General features: G+C 39.3%; 1 protein-coding gene across 6 annotated transcripts in view; it reads left to right on the top strand.

Moving 5' to 3' along the window:
- Positions 1-200: 200 nt before the first annotated feature.
- The window catches only part of NEO1 (neogenin 1), a 234108-nt gene continuing 214245 nt past the window's right edge, over positions 201-20063 (top strand). For 3 of the 6 annotated variants that reach the window (XM_042941471.1, XM_042941468.1, XM_042941467.1), the window contains exon 1: positions 202-545. In XM_042941471.1, the coding sequence (XP_042797405.1) occupies positions 419-545 (127 nt within the window). In that variant the 5' untranslated portion in view covers positions 202-418. Of the gene's footprint in view, positions 546-20063 lie in introns of all 6 variants that reach the window. The other 3 variants (XM_042941469.1, XM_042941466.1, XM_042941470.1) reach the window with 2 other exon arrangements.

Raw genomic sequence — 20063 nt, 5'->3', positions numbered from 1 at the left:
TGCGGGCGAGAGAGGCGCGCGCTTGCGCGTGCGCGGGTGTGCGCGCCCGGGGCCCCCGCCCCCCACCCCCGCCGCCCGCGGTCTCCGCCCCCCTCGCGCTGGTGTGTGGAGTCGGAGTCGGCGGCGGGTGGCGGCGCCTGGAACCTGGAGACCGACCCCCCCCCACCCCCGGTCCGGAATGTACTGACTCCCCCTTCTCTGCTCTCCTCCCCTCTCCGCCCCCCTGCAGGAGGGAGGCGCCCCCGAGTCTCCCCTCCCGCGAGAGGGGCCGCGCAGGCCGGGCCGGGCGGAACAGCGGCGGCGGCGGCCGCGGGAGCCGAGCCTGCAACGAGGGACCGGCTGAAGCGCGCGGGAGGGAAGGAGGCGAGGGCTCCGCGGCGCTGGCGCCGCCGCCGCTGCCGCCGCTCGCGGGGCAGAGATGGCGGCGGAGCGGGGAGCCCGGCGACTCCTCGGCACCTCCTCCTTCTGGCTCTGCTGCCTGCTGCTGCTCGGGCGCCCGGCGCCCGCCGCGGCCGCCAGGAGCGGCTCCCCGCCGCAGTCACCAGGTAAGCGGGGGCGCGGGCCCTAGAGGAACGGGGTAGGGGCGGGGGCGCGGCACCCGCACCGGCGGCTGCGGTGTTTTTGTTTAGGATCCTGGAGGAAACGTGCAGGAACTTCTCTGCCGCGGCTCAGGTTGCCAAAGAGAAAGGGGGTCGCGCGGGGCGGAGAGTGAAGTAGGCGGGCGGGGGCGCCGCCGGGGGAGGGGCGGCCGCAGGGGCGCGTCGGGGGCTCCCGGGTCTAGTTCCGCGCTTTGTACCCGGAGGCAGGTTCACCCCTCGCCTCCCTCCCCTCCCCCAGGCTCATCCCACTTGTAAGAGTGGGACATTCTTGTGCTCACACAAGCACCAGTAGAGGCCACTACACACCTCATTAAATAAACAATCGCACGGCCAATTCATTAATTTTCAGGAAAGGAAGGGGGAGGGGGGGCTTGAACTCCCCATTCCCTGGCCAGGGATTTCCCAGCTGAAGTCCCAGGGAAGCGCTGGCTGATCTCGAGGGACTCCTCGTGCGAGGATTGTAGCCCCGAGGCTGCGGAAGAGAGGGTGTCAGAGGGGCACAATTGCCTCCTCACAACCCCTGTTGTTGACTTAACTATGAGGGCGCCTTGGAGAACCGCTCCAACTGATTATATCTGTTAGTGTTTCCGTTATGAGATGCCTCTTCTTTCCTGGGGGTTACGAGGATATTTACCGCCTGGTGATTGCTCTTAACCCAGGGAATTGTCTAAACACTGGATTTTAAGTACTTTATGTTTCCAAGTGGCAATATATATATTTAGCCTGAAAAGCCTTTTTCAGGTGTTATTTTTAAATATCATTGATTATTGAAATTACCTGCATCCCTGTTTATTTAAGGGAGCGAATGGACCAAACGCCAAGCCTGCCTGTAGACCTCACAGCGTAATACGTTGAGAAGAAGCGGGACACACGCAGCAGTTGAAGGGCAAATTAGCATATAATCTGTTTAAATCGTTTGACCAAGGTGGTATATCACAAAACTTGACAAAACTCTCACCTAGTAGTATGATATCTGAACTATTTGCATTTGAAAGTCATCTGATGGGGAAGTGGCAGCTTCTAATCGCTGAACCTTTACTTGTTTTTCCTATTCATAGTGAATAGGGTTTAAAATCACGCTGCAAATGTAACTTTACTGATAAACTTTCTTTTGATTTTCTTGCAGAATATTATTAGCTCATGGCTTTTGTCAGTGTTAAAGAAAGCTTTAACTCTGAATACCAATGGGCATTATCTAAACAGCAGTATAAACAACGGTTTTAGTATCAAACTTGCACATCAGCCTGTACCTAGTTCAGAATACACATTTTGGGCCTGAACTGTAGGTAACTGATCCAACCTTTCTATTCTTGGGGATGGGCAAGTAACATGTAACTATTTTGGAAGACAAATTCCTTCTTGCTCTTAATTTATATGTAGTCATATTATATATGTGTTAGGTAATTGGTGGAGTTTGTTTAGAATTTTGTCAGTAATTTTGAAAGTAAAGTGCTAATAATTCTATCAGGTTAATGAAAGTAATGTAAGCAGTCTGTTAGAAGTGGTTGAAATATCTATTTCAACATTGATTCAACTGATGAGCTTTTATTTTGTGCTGAGGAGGTGCAGGCATTGCTTAAAATGTGTGTCCTACCTTCCTGGAGCTTTGAGTCAGGTGAGTGGGTGGGAAGGATAGTCATTAAACTGCTGATTATGTAATTAAGTAATTGTGATTAACACTAGAAAGGAGAAGAAGAGTGTTTGAGAAAGTGTATTCTGCAGGGACCTAACCTATTGCGGTGTCAGAGTATCTGAGAAGTGAGATCTGAAGGGTGAGTAGGACTGGAGGCTGGGAGGCTCGCAACTAGTTAGTGATATAGTGGCAACTAGAACACAGATCTGATTCTTTTTTTTTTTTTCCTTCAGTGTTTATTTATTTATTTTTGAGAGAGAAAGAGCACAAGCAGAGGAGAGGCAGAGAGGGAGACACAGAATCCAAAGCAGATTCCAGGCTCTGGGCTGTTAGCACAGAGCCTGATGTGGGGCTCGAACTCAGGAACTGTGAGATCATGACTTGAGTTGAGTCTGATGCTTAAATGACTGAGCCACCCAGGAGCCCCAGGACACAGATCGGATTCTTGGTTCAGAGTGCTTTTCCCAAGCCACCTTGCCTCATTTCAAAAGTGAAAGGAATAACGGCAATAAGGAGGGGCTGGTCAGTTCTGTCATACGCTGTGGAGAGATCAAAGGAATTGAAAACTGAGTAAGTGGCAACTGAAAACAAGTGGTCAGTAAATCACATGTCATTTGTCAGTGGTTTTAATTTTTTTATTTTTGTAGAGGAGTAGACTCAGAAACCTTTTTGTAGGGGATTACAGTGAGTAGGTGGTAGGGGATGGAGGTATTTGGTAGGAAAAGGAGAAAATTATAGAGCGTGGGACAACAGGATAAATGGAGTGGCTTTCCAGTCTAGGGTACACGTTGAGGAGGACAGAGAAGGGGAGGAACTGGTGATAGAAAATGGTCAGCTGTGGTGGAGGGTTAGAAATGATTAGGCATTTAGGCACACTATTTTAGGAAGGAAGGAAGGGGAGATTTGATGGGTAGGGACCTAAGGAAAGACATCAGGGCAGAGCAGCCTGCCTGAGCAGTGCAAGTCTTCTCTAATCAGAGTGAGGGTTAAGGAACGGCCATTCCGTAGAATTGAGATGCAAGAATGGGGAAAGTTAGGAAGTCAGCTCAGGTAAAATCAGTTTGAATATAAAGTAGACTAGATCAGCTATTTCCACACTTTGTCCAGCAACTTTCTGTATGCCAAGAGCAGAATTCGTGAAGTTTTAATCCAGTATTGGTTGCTTATGAGTTAGTTGAAACACGTAGAAACCTTTTAAAAAAACTTTTATTAGGGTAGTCCGGTATTCCATTCCTTGGTCAGAATGCAAAGAAGTACTTGATGCAGTGCCACAATGGTGGTGAGGTTAGCCTTGACCTAGACATCAGAGGTTTTCTGTAGAGGTCCTGTAGCCTAATTGCTCATTTAAGGGAAGAATCCTCTTGTCAGCATCTTGCATAGATGACTCTGTATGCACTGTTTACTTGGTGATGTGATTCATTACCTCACAAGGTGGTCTATTCCTGTTTTGAATAACTTCTGTTAGTAAAACTTTGCTTTATGCAGTACATTTAACTTTAATTTTCACCCTTCCCACCCTTCTTGATTTTTCCCCCCTTTTCTCTGGCCTTTTTTGACATCACCCTATCTCTAATTCATCCCTTACTTTTGTGATCAGTTGTTATTCAAGTTTTCTTTCTCTCCCTCATTAAATTTGGGTATCAAAGTTGATCTCATTCTGCTTGTCTTCACTTGCTACCTGTAAGCTAATGACTCTCCTAGACCACTTTTCTTTATGTACGACTCAGTAGCTTCACTGAACAGGCACCTTACATCATACGATACTGAAGGTAAAACTCATTTTTGTTCCTCTTCTCTCCTCCTTCCTTCATCCCCTTTCTCTAGACAATAACAAACCAGTTCGTGGCCCAGGGCTCTCACATTTTTGAATGATTGCATGGACCTGTCTTCCCGTGTTACCTGTCTTGGGCATCTCTGTTTGCCATTCACCTAAGTTGAGGTCTAGAAGTCATCCTGGACCCTCCCATGTCCCTCATTCCTATAGCCAATACTTCTATTTGATTTTTACCTCCTAGATCTTTCTTGAATCTGAATCTTTTTCCTCATCATCTCCACTGAGACTAACAATAGTGGTCTTATAATTAATCTCTTTATCTCCACTGTTACCCTCCAGACATCTGTCCTCCAGCTGGAATGAGTTTTCTTATGTCCTTTTCTGAGCTTGCCACACTCCTACTTATAGCCTCTTATTAGTGTTCCACAGCTTGAGTGTTAGAGTCTAAACTCCTTGGCCTGGAGATTGTGAAGGCCCTTTGTGTTTTTTACCACAGGCCTCTCCCATCCCCCAGTTTAAAGCCTCGCCTGTTGGCACCTGTAATGTGTACCTGGTGTTCTGCCACCTCAGATTTACTGCAGGGCTTCATGTTCCCATGCCTTTGACATGCTGTCCTTTCTTCCTGTTAACGCCACTTCCCACCTTGTCTACTTCTGAAGTTCCTATTCATCATTCCGTGAATTTTTCTCTACCATCCCGCTGCCCAAAGAGAGGCAGAGTCCTCATTCTCTGTGTTCCCATGGCTTTTGAGTACTTTTTGTCTTGTGGTATTTTCTTGTCTCCTCCAGTAGTCTGAACCTCTTGAGGTTTGGGACTTCTCTTATTTACCTTTTGTGTAGCTAGTGTAGCATAAGCATCTGGCAGAGGAGGTAACCAGTAAATGTTTGTTGAATGAATGTTGAATTGCCTTTGTTTCTACCCCTTAGGGCCATATAGCACAACTGGTTTCTTTATATGATGGCCTTTCATGTGTCTAATCACAACACTTGTGTGTAAGAATGTCACTTTCCCCTCATTCTCCTTTCTTTTTTTTTTTTTTTGAAATTTTTTCAACGTTTATTTTTGAGACAGAGAGAGAGAGAGACAGAGTGCGACTGGGGGAGGGGCAGAGAGAGAGGGAGACATGGAATCCGAAGCAGGCTCCAGGCTCCAGGCTGTCAGAGCCGGATGCGGGGCTCGAACTCATGAACCGTGAAATCATGACCTGAGCTGAAGTTGGACACTTAACCATCTGAGCCACCCAGAAGCCCCTCCCCCGCTTCTCCTTTCTAAATTAATTGTCCTTTATTCCTCCAGCCACTCTTCACATTACCTAGTTTTCTGCCCCTTTGTGAGTTTGGTCATCCTCTTGATAGGCTATGGTTTTAGCATTTATTACCTTTGTCATCTTTGGGAAGATCAGTGATTTTACTGAGTCTTCTGTAAATAGAGACTGATGCTTGCCTAACAGGATGAGGTATAAAAGAGTGTAGATTTCCAGGAGGAATGTTCAGAGGAGATAAGAAATGTGGCTATTCTTAGCAGACCGTATGAAAATTCGTATGTGATATGGGATAGAGAAAAAAGACTTAGGGCATGAGCAGAGGATTTGGGATATGACTCCTGGTTCCACGCTTTTTTGTATCTGATGGGGGCTATAGGCAGGCAAGAATAATACCTTGCTTATGTAACTGGATTCTCAGAAAAATGAAATGTAAAACTGCTTACAAACTGTAAAGTACTGTATCTTTGTGGGATGGTTTTAATATTTCTTTATGAACTTTTTAAAACGGTAATTCTGTTAAATTTTTGAAAGTGTAGATTTTTTTTCTGTTGGCTTAATTGATCATTGTTGGTTTCTTTAGAAGTTTTCTCTACATTAATAACAAATATTGGGATAATGTTAATCTCATTACATGTGGAGGCTTTGGGCTCTATTTAATAGTCTTTACCCAAACATTGTATTTTATTAGTGATTTCTGTGTGGTTGGGAGGTATTTACCGTGTCATTGGTAGGTATTTTGGCTTCTAGGTAAAATCACATCAGTAACAGGAGAACAGAAGAAATGACCATAGATAAGATCAGATTGACCAGATTAGCTACTTGAGTTTAGGAAAAATCTAGTGTTTATGATTTTAAAACATTGACTTTGCCATGGAACACAAGCCAGTGAAAAATATTACAATATAACCCAAATTTTGGATTCATTTAGAATGAAAAGAGTTTTTTGATTAAAATTTTTTGGATATAGAGACAAAGGTCATTTAGAACCACTGGTGTAATCTTGGTATATTTCTTTCTTGTTTCTGTTAATATGGCACATCATTGTTACATTATAATCATAGTATATGTACAACTTTATATGTAGATGTTCTCCCTTAATGGTTATGCCAGCCAGGTTTTGGTTGCTACATTATCTTTAATTAATTAATATTTATTTTTAATTTTTGTTTATTTCTGAGAGAGCGTGAGTGTGGGAGGTGCAGAGAGAGAGTGGGGTGACAGAGGATCTGAAGAGGGCTTTGTGCTGATAGTAGAGAGCCCGCTGTGGGACTTAAACTCACCAACCGTGAGATCATGACCTGAGCTGAAGTCAGACCCTCAACTGACCGAGCCACTTAGGCTCCCCTTAAATAATTTTATTTTAAAAAATTTATTTTAAGAATAATTAAATATATGTTTGAAGTAAAACAACATAGAATTAAAGTATCACTTCTACCAACAAATCCCGTTTTTACCCATAAATAACCACTTTGAGTATTTTTTCTCCTTACATTTTTTTACATTTTTACATATTTTCTCCTTACATCTTTCTCCTTACATTTTTACATATTTTCTCCTTACATATGTATGTGTAGTTTTATTTTTTACACATAAGCAGTATCATACTATCTATTGCTTTCCAACTTCATTTTGTTAAATAAGTGTATTCATGTTTTAAGTTTATTTATTTTGAGAGAGAGAGGGAGAGAGCATGTGTGTGCACACGCATGATTGGGGGAGGGGCAGAGAGAGAGAATCCCAAGCAGGCTCCACGCTGTCAGCACAGAGCCTGATGTGGGGCTTGATCTCATGAAAGATGAAGTCATGACCTGAGCCAAAATCAAGAGTCAGATGCTTAACCGACTGAGCCAACCAGGTACCCTGATTTTTTTTTTTTTTTAACTTAACAACGTGTTGGAAATCTTTCCAGTATGTATAGATTTTCCTGTAACCCTTATTGAAAATGTCTGTATAATATTCCAGTGAATGAATATGACATTAATAGTGACCAATAAAAGTGATATTTATTGAACACTCACTGAACTATAGGCATTTTGCCAAACTCTTTTACATGCATTTGATTCTTTATGCCACTTTGTGAGGCAGACGGTAATATCCAGCCATTCTACAAATGTGAAGAAGTCGGCATTTGAATCCAGGTCTTTTCAGCTCCAAAGCTATGCTCTTTATGATACTGCATACCTCTGCTGGTATTCTCCTGTTATGGATGTCGAAGTTGTTTTTAGAATTGTGCTATAATAAAGAATGCTGTCATGGACATCTTCCTGCCTGTGGTCTTTCGTTTTATATTTTGGATCCCCACAAATGGGGTTATTGGTGAAAAGATAATTTTTGTGTGTATATGAGAGTCAAGGTTGCATTTTTTATAGAAGAGCAATGATATCATTAAGAATAATATTATTTACTAGGACTTGTACAACTTTTGCAAGACAGTTTCACCTCTGATTTGAACTTTGAGTACTTAAGTCCATTATTTTAAAATGCAGGTCCTATAGCTTTTCTGTTTCATCTGTTAACTGCAGGGGTTAATTACCAAATTAATAGGTAATCTCAAAGGTCCTTTCTACCTTCAAGTTTCTATAACTCTGAAGTCTATAAAATTGAGTGGTGGATATCTAAATGACCTCTATTTAGTTCTTGTGCTTGAACACTGATCATTTCTGTTCGTGGATGCAAGAATTAACCTTTTGTCATTCTTTAGATGTCGTGTTATTGTACATTTTTTTTTCCTGGTATGAAGTTGGATATGATTGGAGAAATCTTTTAAGTTGCTTGTAAAGGATTGTGTGTGATTTTGTGTAAAAATGGATTTATTGATGATTTCAAGAAATGAAGATTTAAGTGTTAAGAAATTGTGAGCTATTTTAAGTTGCAGTGTTACTTGCAACATTAGATGCTTATTCTTAGGCTTATAAGTGATACAAAGTAAATTGCCGAGGTTATAGATCTGACTGAAACCAGCCGATTTTGATTCCTCCTTTGGATTCCCTTATGTAAAGAAAGGGGAGAGAGAGGAATGGATGTTTTATATTGTAGACATTAGTACTTAAATTCTTCTTGAAAGGAGTTAGTAGTTGGCAATCTGAAAATCAGATGTGTGGTTTTTTGCTTCTTAAAAAGAACCATGAAGGGGTGCATGGGTGGCTCAGTCGGTTAAGCCGACTTTGGGCTCAGGTCATGATCTTGCAGTTCATGGGTTCCAGCCCTGCATTGGGCTCTGTGCTGACAGCTCAGAGTATGGAGCCTGCTTCAGATTCTGTGTCTCTCTCTTTGCTCCTACCCTGCTTGCACTCTGTATCTCTCTCTCTTTCAAAAATAAATAAACATAAAAAAACTTTAAAAAATGAACCATGAAAATAAGCCCTTTAAAATTATTTTATAGCAAGAATTTTTATTTTTTAAAGTTTGTTTATTTTGAGAGACAGATAGCACGAGTTGGGGAGGGGCAGAGAGGGAGGGGGGAACAGAGAGAGAGAGAGAGAAAGAAAGAAAGAGAGAATCCCAAGTAGCACAGAGCCCGACATGGGGCTTGAACCCATGAAACCATGAGATCATGACCTGAGCCGAAACCAAGAGTCAGATACATAACTGACTGAGCACCCAGGCACCCCTAGAACAAGAATTTTTAAATTTAATTTTCTAGTCAGACAGTTTTTCTGTAGCCAAAACTAAAAATTTAGGTAAATTTGGCTAGTTGTAAATATATTGATGGCTAATTATGCTCTGTAGAGATACTAAGGTGAATTGTACTAATGGTTTCTTTCCTTAGGAAGCCTTAGTCTAATAGCAGAGATAAGACATACTCAGAGATAATAGATAACTTAATTTGGAGGGAGAAAGTGTCATTACTGCTGTAGGTGGAAGTACAAATTCTGGAATCACTGTATTACTGTTAATCAAGTAATAGTGCTACTTTTCTCGTAATTTTGGTTCTATAGCATTAGAGTAGTCCTAATTTAGTTTTACCAAGTCGGTAGACTAGAATTCTCAGAGGGGGTTATTTTTCATTTCCTCTGAGTGTTATGGTTACTGGAATGTTTGAATATATGAGAATGCTAATAGTGAGCTGTCTGGGGGTGCAGCTACTTCCATGACCTCAGGAATCCCGAGATTGATTATACTGGTTTTCAGGATTTATTATTGGTCAGTAATAGCCAGTAAAACTTGGTGATAAGTCCTGGGCAAAGGGAATTTTTAACATGATACTACATGGAAATTGGATACAGAATATTTGTTTTTCAGCTGTAGAGTAAGTGAATTAAAGAAATCACTTAGATATATTTATATTTATATACATACATACATTATATGTTTATATACATACAGACCTTATATACATAAGGTATATAGTTAAGTTGGTAGCATTATAATGTACAAATTTAGGGACAGAATAACAAATTATGTTTTATTGATAACCTTTTATTCATAGCATAACTTTTTTTTTTTTTAACGTTTATTTATTTTTGAGACAGAGAGAGACAGAGCATGAATGGGGGAGGGGCAGAGAGAGAGGGAGACACAGAATCGGAAACAGGCTCCAGGCTCTGAGCCATCTGCCCAGAGCCTGACGCGGGGCTCAAACACACGGACCGCGAGATCGTGACCTGAGCCGAAGTCGGACGCTTAACCGACTGAGCCACCCAGGCGCCCCCATAGCATAACTTTTAATGTAACATTAAAATTTTTGTAAAATTTAAGGAATTTTTTTGCTGGTTCTTGAATCTGTTACAAGTTTGAGGTGGGGTTATTGTGTTATTTTTTTAGTATTTTAATTTATTTTTTGAGAGAGCAGAGTATAAGCAGGAGAGGGGCGGAGAGAGAGGGACAGAGGCTCTGAAGCAGGCTCTGTGCTGACAGGCTGCTAGCAGTGAGCCTGATGTGGGGCTTGAACTCATGAACTGTGAGATCATGACCTGAGCCAAAGTCAGACACTCAACCAACTGAGCTACCCAGGCGCCCCAGGGTTATTGTGTTAAATTGATGTAGTGTTACCTTAAGTATCCAAGGGATTTTGGGTACGCTTCTTATGGCAATAACCCCTTTATTAATAATCTACCTCACCTACATAGAATTCAACCAATATGTACCCTTACCCCTAGAATATAACTGAAGATTAGGGAGTAGAAGAAATAATTTTCAAAGTCTGTGCAACGAAGTAGGTAAGTTTCTCAGAATCCCAAAGGTCCTTGTTTAGAGCCTATTTACCTTTAATTCACATGCAGCTCTAACAGATTGTACTGTCTGATTTCTAATTCCATTGCTGATCAAAAGTGGGTAGAAGCTATCTTGGGAATGCCCCTTAACAACAGCAAGTTGTGTCCTTTGTAAGGAGGAAGATTCAAAATAAGATTATAAATAAGACCTCCCCTAAACAGAAATAATTGTCTCAGCTATGTTAGGGAAAGTTTCTTACCCTGTCACTGCTAATGGATTTTGCCTGCCCCTTGCTCTTTCTTTTCCCCTCATACTATAGGTAGTTGCTAACTGGGAGATATATCTTCCCTTAGAAATCTCTGGAGTCTGAAACAAACAAACAAACAAACAAAAAGAAAAAAAAAATTTCTGGAGTCTCATCTCATCTCAAACTAATATGGGCTGGGTTGACCCCCGAGGTGGGAGAACGAACAGGAAATGTGCATAGGAAGAGGTGAGGCGGCAGGGCAGGGTTCCTGCTCTGCTGGTCCCTGCCCCTCTGGCTGTGGAATTTATCCTTACTAGCAGCATCTCTAACCCTTGTTGCTAAAATATGTATTGAATATGTATATGAATTTTTAATTTTTATGTAAAATAAAAAGGGAAATCATACACTTCAGCCTTTTCCCCAGGGATCATCACTCTTAATAGCTATGGACTTTCTGTTTTATATGTACAATTATCTGAACTATATAATATTTATATAATTAATATATAGATAAACTAACAAGTTGGGTTGTGCTGTGCATACTGTCTTCCAGCTTGCTTTAAGGACATCTTTCCGTGTGAGTACATATAAATTTATCACACCTGTTTTGATAGCCGTATGGTATTTTTATAGATTTTAAAAAATTTATTTAGCCAGTTTCATTTTGATGCTCCCCATTTTTTTATTGTGAACATATTCAGTGAACTCATTTGTACAGATGTCTTTGTGCATATGTTCAAATGTATTCTAGAATAAGTCTGTAGTTGTGACATTGTAGGGTAAAAGAGCACGTGTTAAAATGTTTGATAGTTATTTTCCAAATTTTTCTCCGAAAGACTGACTTATTCTCCTGTCAGCAGCAAGTGAGACAGTGCTTGTTTCCCCACACATTTGCCAGCATACTAGTTATTTTCAGACTTTAGTCTTGCCAGTTCGATCGGTGAAGAAAGTATTATCTCTTTAAATTTTATATTTTGAAATCGTTAATGGGGACGCCTGGGTGTCTCAGTCAGTTAAGCATCCAGTTCTTGATTTTGGCTCAGGTCGTGATCTCACGGTTCCTGGGATTGAATCCTGTGTTGGGCTGTCAGTACAGCGCCTCCTTGGGATTCTCTCTCTCCCTTTCTCTCTGCCCCTCCCACTTTCTCTCTCAAAATAAATACATAAACTTAAAAAAATTGCTAATGGAGTTGAGCATCTTTTCAGATTTTTATTCATGGTTTGTTTCTGAGAATTGTCTATTCAGGTTTTTTGTTCATATTCCTATATTATTTCTTGAATCATAGGTTCACTTATAAACATAAATTAAACAATACATAATTAAGAATGGGAGCAATTTAAAATTTTATAATTGTTAAAACTCTCATGGTTGCTTGCAGTTTTCAACTTAATGAAGAAGTGAACTGAGAAACCAAGTCAGTCTGCTTATCTGACTTCTGCTGACCACTGCTCATGTTCACTTAATATGGTTTTGTAAGCTCTCAAACTATTCTATTTTGAAGGGAAATAAGTTAAATATTTTATTCATTGATTTGAGTGAAAAATAGGAATTGAAACAGATCCAATACCTCTTTTAAGACAGGACGAGCAATTTTGGTTCACAGTGAGTAAGTTCAGTTAATCAAATACTTGAATGTCAGTTTGGCTCAAGGTACTAAGTGGTTTCAAGTGGAAAATGGATTAAGAATGTAGCGGGAGAGACAAGTTTGAGGGACAGGGTATGATTTCCATTTTGGACACCTTGAGCCTGAGGTGCCAACAGAACATCTCTGTAAAGACATTACAGAATTAGGCTCAAGTGAGAAACATGACTAGACCCCTGGCTAGAAATGTAGGTTCAGGGGGCAGCTGGGGATGGCTCAAATTGGTTGAGCGTCCAACTTCAGCTCAGGTCATGAGGTCCTGGTTTGTGAGTTTGAGCCCCACATTGGGCTCTGTGCTGACAGTGAGGAGCCTGCTTGGGATTCTCTCTCTCTCTCGCTCCTCCCTTCCCCCCTTCAAAATAGATAGATAAACTTAAATGTAGGTTCAGGAATTATATGGATAGAGCTTCAAGTCATGAGGCTAGATCATATCACTGAGGAAGGAAAAAGAAAACAGAGGGCAAAAAGACTTGAGCATAGTTGGGTGTCCAAAGGAAGGGAAATATTACCCTGTCTACAGAAGAAAAGGACCTAGAGTCAGAGATATGTAACATAATAAAGTTCATTTCACCTGTGGATATCTTATTCACAAACATCTGTATGACTAAATGGGACAGTGCAAAAGTAATATTGGTTCTTTTCCCTACTTGCATGGCATAGCCTGGGTTAGAGTGCTAGGCAAGGAGAGGGGAGGCTTCCAAACACCATTCTGAACAACTTTAAATTAAAAAAAAAAAAAAAAAAAATATATATATATATATATATATATATATATATATATATGTGTGTGTGTGTGTGTATGTTTATATGTATATATATTCACTTACCATCCTGCTGGACTGAGGTAAAAGGTGAATGAGTAAATATATGTATGTGCTTAGAACAGAACCTAGTTTATCTTGATCATTCATTAAATGTAAACCACTGTTATTGTTGTTTTTATTTTATAAACTGGATGGAGAGCCTAGCTAAAAATACGTGAAAATTAGATAGTGCTTATGTAATTTGTTCTATATTTTTACTTGATGGCCGTATATATAATTAGATTGTTAAATGAGGGTGCGTATGTTGAGGACAAGGATTTGTTTAGTTTGGAGTATTTGGTTAAAATCTTAGAGGAGGTAGGACTTGACTTGGTTTTGAAGGCTTTTTAGATGGGTAAGTTTTTTTGGCAAGGGGGATGAAGTAAAGAGCAATAGGGGTCAAGGCAGAGTCAAGGCAAAATCAGTTGAAATGTTCTTGATCAGTAAACTATTTCTTGAAAGGTTCATTTTTTTTTTTTTTTATTCTGAAGTTTATCATTTGTTATGAAGTGGAGAGGTGATTTCTCACCTGCTAAGAAGGTCCTAGGCCAGATAATCTTGTAAAGATTGTGATGCTAAAAAAGAAGCTGGAGACAGTGTTTATTGCAATTTAACACCTGAAAATTAACCTTATCATTACGTACCTGCTTTTTAAGACTTTGTTTATCTCCTGGTAGATGTTATAGGCATCTTTTATGAAACATTGATTTGTCTGAAGTTTATTCAAAGTTACAAAAATAAGATTCAGGATAATGTGTATTGTGAAGTTCTGAGAAGTTAATTTTTTCCACTTTTGAAGAAATGTTTGTTTTTAAAACATTTTTGTGGAAGCTTTGTAGGGGAGTGAACTTCTTTCTTCAGAGTAGCTGTAGTTAAGTAGAGATTTTGCAGCTTCAGAATTAGTTTTATTTGTCAGTCATTAAAATTTGTGGGTAAGAAGTATCCGATAACATTGTGGTAATAACTTGGTAGTCAGTTCCATTTTGTGCACATTTAAGTTTTAAAATTTGCCTCTGCATATGCACGACAACTTGATCTTGATATCAGATTCCTGTGTCATAGTCTTTTTCTTTCAAAACTCCCTGGACAGTTCTTTCCCTCCTCTCTACATTTAATGTTGTACATAGTATTAATATCTATTAGATCTCTTTAATTTTTTAATCTGTATATTTGTAGAATTTTTTTTAGTGTGTGGACTTTGAGATCTAGAAATTTCACCAGGCTCTGACTAGGTGGGAGTTTATTAATTGATTTTTTTTTTTCAACCTGGTACGGTGGAGCTTCATTTTAGTTAGGCACTAGATTTAAAGTCTGTAAGTAAAGGGAAGACTGCCTATTATTACATTTCCCTTTAACATTCCTTAGACAGGTCCACCTTGGAGGCTGATACTTCATCTCTCAGTATGTAGGGTATAGATGGTTTTTCTTTCTAGCATTGGAACAGATTATTGCCTTTGTTAAGTATGAACAAAGAGGAACACTTACATTTATATTGTTCAAAAACATTTTTTTTTTTAAACTCTAGAACTGTGGTGTGATGAGATGCTCATACTAGGGCCCACTGGAGCTGAGCTCATCTGGGAGAATAAGTTCATGTCTCAGATTGCATGTTCATATTGAATGGCAGGTAGAATGAGTTGTTCTGTGTGTATTATTTCACATTTTCTCTCACCATATATGGTTGAATTCTTTTAACTTAAAATGTCCGTATGATGTGATTTCTCTGTTTAGTGAGTCTTTTTGTTCTGAATGCACACATCTCTGTTGGGGTAGGACAATTTTATTTATTACCTATACTCTTTTTTTTTTTTTTCCGGAATTCCGGAGGCATTTGGTCTCTTATGTCTTTCCTCTGTGACACTCTATTTCTCCTTTTTTGTGTGTGTCACTTAATAACTGTATTATTAGATGAATACAGATTTGGAACATTATCTTTTTCTGGTGAAAATCATGCTATTTACCTTAAAGTCTACTTTTTCTGATATTAATATGGCCCTATCAGCTGACTTTTTAGTGGTTTAAGTGTTTCTGTCCTTTTATTTTCAGTCTTTTTGTAGTCTTTATATTGCTGGTATAGCATATTGTTAGGTTCTCTTTTTTATTTAGTCCAATGGTTTTTGTCCTTTTACTAGAGTGATCAGTCTATTTACATTTAACGATACATTAGTGGTATATTTGGCTGATATATTTGGCTTTTAAAGCTTCCATTTTATTATTTACTATTTGCTTTGCCTGTTCTGTGTTTTCCTTTCTCTCTTTTTCTTGCCTTCTTTTGATTATTTTCAGTTGTGCAGTTTCTCTTTTGGCTTACCAGTTATATATATTCTTTTTTAAAATTTTTACTTATTTTTGAGAGAGAGAGAGAGAGAGAGAGAGAGTGTGAGCATGAGTTGGGGAGGGGCAGAGAGAGAGGCAGGGAGAGAGAATCCCAAGCAGGCTCCATGCTGCCAGTGCAGAGCCTGACTCGGGGCTTGAATCCATGAACCATGAGATCATGACCTGAATTGAAATCAAGAGTCAGACATTTAACTGACTGAGCCACATCGTCTACTGGATGTATATTATATTCTTTTGCTCTTCATTTAATGGTTCCCAAATGTATGTTTAACTACTTTTCCCATTTATTGGACAATGTGAGGTTTTTAGAATACATTAATTCTGTTTGTTCTTCACCTCTGATTTTTGTTATTCTTGTTACGTATTTTCTCTTTATATTTAAGGCTTATAAGACATTATTTCATAAGTCATTATTCATTTAGATTTATCCATATATTAACTTCCTTAGTTACTTTTCATTTCCTTCCCCATCACTGAGCTTCTATCTGGGATCATTTCCTTAGGCTTAGAGAATATCCTTTAGTATTTAGTTAGGAGTTATGTCTGCTGGAGGTGAATTCAGTCAGTTTTTTTATGTTTGAAAACATCTTTATTTTACCTTCAATTTTTTGGGCAGGGGGTGGGAAGCACTGGGTGTAGAATTCTAGTAGATAGTTTTTTCTTTCAGCCCTTTAAATTTGCCATTCCATTGTCTGCTGGGCTCTATCATTTCTGATTAGAAGTTAGCTGTAAGTCTTAATTTCTTCTTTTTGTAGATAATGTTCTTCCCTCTTTGATCACTTTTAAGAGTTGTTCTTTGTCCATGGTTTTCAGAAATGTGACTGTGATGTGCTTACTTGTGATTTTCTTTGTATTTATCCTGCTTGTTGAGCTTCTTGTATCTATAGGATCACTTTAATCAGTTTTGGAAAATTCTTGGCCATTATCTCTTTAAATATTCTTCCCTGTTGGAGTTTAGTTCACTTAGGTCTTTGAATCCTCATCACACTGATGGGTTCAGAATGACTAGTTTTTGTAGCTTATCTGCCCTGTTTTGGTTATTAGGGTAAGGGCAGTGGTCTCTTGTGACTTTCTACATTCTAACCAGAGGCAGCACTCCTTTTATTGATTTCTAAATTATATTTATTGTATTCTTCAGTTACAGAATTTCCATTCTGTTTTCTTCTGTAGTATCTAGGTTCCTGCTGAAATTCTCCCATCTTGTATTTTTATTCCTTTAACCCATTCTGTCATATGTATTCCCATGCATGTTTGCTTTTATTTCTGCTATTTCTCCTTATTTGGGGGTTGTTTTGTCTTCTTATGTGCCTGTTTGTGATTGAGGGCCAGGAACTATGTATGAAAAATTATAGAAATAGTTTGAATGATGCTGTCTTCTTCCAGAAAGGATTTGCCATTGCTTCTCTTCAGGTATGTGGTTATACTAGAGACACTGACCGTGTCAGATCACTTCAGGGCTGGATTTGAAATTACTTAAAATGGAGCTTCAGACCCTATGAGTTGAAATATTTTAGGAGCACCTAGGTGGCTCAGTCAGTTGAGTGTCTGACTTTGGCTCAGGTCATGATCTCGTGGTCCTTGAGTTTGAGCCCGTGTCAGGCTCTGTGCTGACAGCTTGGAGCCTGGAGCCTGCTTCAGATTCTGTGTCTCCCTCTTTCTCTCTGCCCCTCCCCCACTCATGCTCTGTCTGTCTGTCTGTCTCTCTGTCAAAAATAAATAAACATTAAAAAAATTAAAAAAAAATATTTTAGGTTTACCTTTACTTCTTGGATGTAGCCCATTGAGGTCCTAATCCACAGCTTAAGGGGTTCACCCTCTTCCTTGACAGCCCTCACTCATTTTTGTCCCTTCAGGGATTGAATTTGTCAGAAGCTAAGCTCATCTTTTCAGGCTCTTCAGCAGTAGTGGCCTTTAGAATCTGCAGATACTTCTAGATAAAAAACAGCTTCAAATACCAGATTTGTCTCTTTGGATTTTCTCATTTTCCTGATATTGGTCCCTTAATTCTTTATCATTTTGATTGACTTCACACAGATATTTTCTATTTTGTCTAGTTTTGTCCCCCCCCCCCCGGTCGTTCCAGTGGAAGATTTGGTCTGAACCACCTAATCTGTCATTTCTGGGAGCTGAACTCTCACAATGCCCCTTTCATCTTTTCTCTTAATTGTGTTCTGTGAGGAATATTCAAGCTTGTCTAGTTTTTTGTCATGTGCAATCTGCAATTTATTGCCCCTATTGTATTTTTTTGAAAAATCATTCAGTTTTGTGGCTGAAAGCAGTCTTCCCTTATGTCAGATTGCTCTCTCTTCAAATACACAGCATTTTCTTAAATTTGGGGGACTTTCTATACTTGAGATTTCTGCATTTGAGAATTCTAATGATATTTGAAAGTTTGTTCTCTCTCACTAAAATTTCCAGGGAAAAATGTTGCTCCCGTTAATAGAAAAATCACTCCTTTAGCTTCTGGGTCTTTTCTGGTATCCAGGAAGGGGGGGGGGATGGGGGGCTGGTAATTGTGATGATGGCATGGTGTCTGTGTATGCTCAGTGTTGCTGGTAGAGGTGGTTTCTTTTGAACTTGTGTGGAGTCTTGTTCTCATGTTTCAGGTCCAGATGAAAAAATGAAAAATTTTAGATTTGCAGTAATTTTACGTTGCTAGATCATTGGTTTGGTGATTTGCAGAGATTAGGGACAAAGTATCGTCAGATAGCTGGGAAACAGGGAGGTTTACTGCTAAAGCATTTGTTTTCAGTGCTGAAGTAAAAAAAAAAAATTATAACTCAATGTTGGCAATTGGTTGTAGCATTAGCAGTGCCTCTTCTCTTTTTGCTCCATCAATGAACTTTACTTAGCACATTATCTGCAACATGAATGCTTTGTCAGCCTTTTTACTCAGCGACTTCCTAGTCCATACATGGTTGGTACTCTTCTGAGATTTTCAGTGGGCTACAGACTTTTTCCCCAGGTTTTTTTTTTTTTTTTTTTTTTTTTTTTTAATTTATTCCTTTGGTTATTTCGGTGGCTATTGGGGTGGAGTGTTGGGTGGACATCAGTTAAATTCATGAGCTCAGTTTTGCTGTCTTGAATTGATAATCTACACTGTGTATTGTTTAGTCTTTTTCATTTGGCTTGGTTTGGTGTCTGACTCAAGAATAGTTTTATTATTTTCTTTTTACTTTTATGTACATATAGATTATAATAATGCAATTACTGAAGGACTTTAAGAGACTTTTTAAAAACATTTTTTTAAGTTTATTTATTTATTTTGAGAGAGAGAGAGAGAAAGCATGAGTGGGGTAGGGGCAGAGAGAGGGAGAGAGAATTCCAAGCAGTCTCCATGCTGTAAGCACAGAGCCTGATGTGGGGCTAGAACCCATGGACTGTGAGATTGTGACCTGAGCTGAGATCAAGAGTTGCACGCTTAACTGACTGAGCCACCCAGGCACCCTGGAACTAATTAACTCTTATATGAAAGGAACTCTTTGGTAGAATGGGGCATTTTTTATTCTACCTTTTTGTGAATGCTGTGTTCCCAGGGCTGTGCCAGGTTTTGTTTGGGATTACAGACATGGGCAGAGATTATGTATCTGTTGTGGCAGAGATACTTTTCTCTGAGGCTGAGAGACTTTTCTTTGGGAGAATGAAAGCACCAGTGTTCATTTCAAATTTTGATTTTTTAACCCGTTAGTTACATTGTTGAATATAAATGAATATTTATAAAGATGTTGGTAATAATTAAAAATTTAAAAAATATATTTATTTATTCTTGAGAGAGAGAGACAGCGTGTGAGCAGGGGAGGGTCAGAGAGAGAGGGAGACACAGAATCTGAAGCAGGCTCCAGGCTCCACGCTGTCAGCACAGAGCCTGACCTGGGGCTTGAACTCAAGGACTGTGAGATTATGACCTGAGCTGAAGTTGGACTGAACCGACTGAGCCATCCAGGCACCCCAAGATGTTGATAATAATTTTTATGTATGTGGAAAATGTTCCAGTTAAAATCTTATTTATGATTTTGACTTATTACATATATATATATATATATATATATATATATATATATATATATGATACATTTCAGTTTATTCTCTGACCAGGTGATCATATATTATCAAATGTAAGGTTTTATGTTCTTTATATGATTCAATTTACTCCTGTGTTACACATATGAAAGGAGGATGGCATGGCTTTTTTTTTTTTTCCCCTCTAATAAGGAATCCAGTTCAGAATTTAGTAAGGTAGGACATGAAACAGAAAAGTAGAAGCATTATATATTCATTTTGCAACTTTTTACTTAGGGAAAGAAGAATTAGGAATTTGCTTTAGCCTTATATGTGGAGTTTGCCAGTCTGGAAATCATGCTTTGGAAGTGGTTTGATAGATCAGATAAAGAAGGAATTAGGAAAAGCAGGCAGCTGCGGCCAAAAGGTGGATTGGAAAAGAAAACGGCTAGCTTCATTATGCTGTTTCAAGAAGAATCAGGTTATTTCTGTAAGGAGAGTTGGCTGTCTTCATTTTACATCCAACAAGAATAGTATAATTTAGGGAAGGCTATTAAATTGAATCTTCCTGACTAATGCTTTGTCATGATAGGAGTTAATTTTCTTATAT

The sequence above is a fragment of the Panthera leo genome, chromosome B3 (assembly GCF_018350215.1).
Source record: "Panthera leo isolate Ple1 chromosome B3, P.leo_Ple1_pat1.1, whole genome shotgun sequence".
In the NCBI taxonomy this organism is placed as follows: Eukaryota; Metazoa; Chordata; class Mammalia; order Carnivora; family Felidae; genus Panthera; species Panthera leo.
The sequence above is the reverse complement of the archived record's forward strand: the minus strand, read 5'-3'. Positions and strand labels throughout refer to the sequence as shown.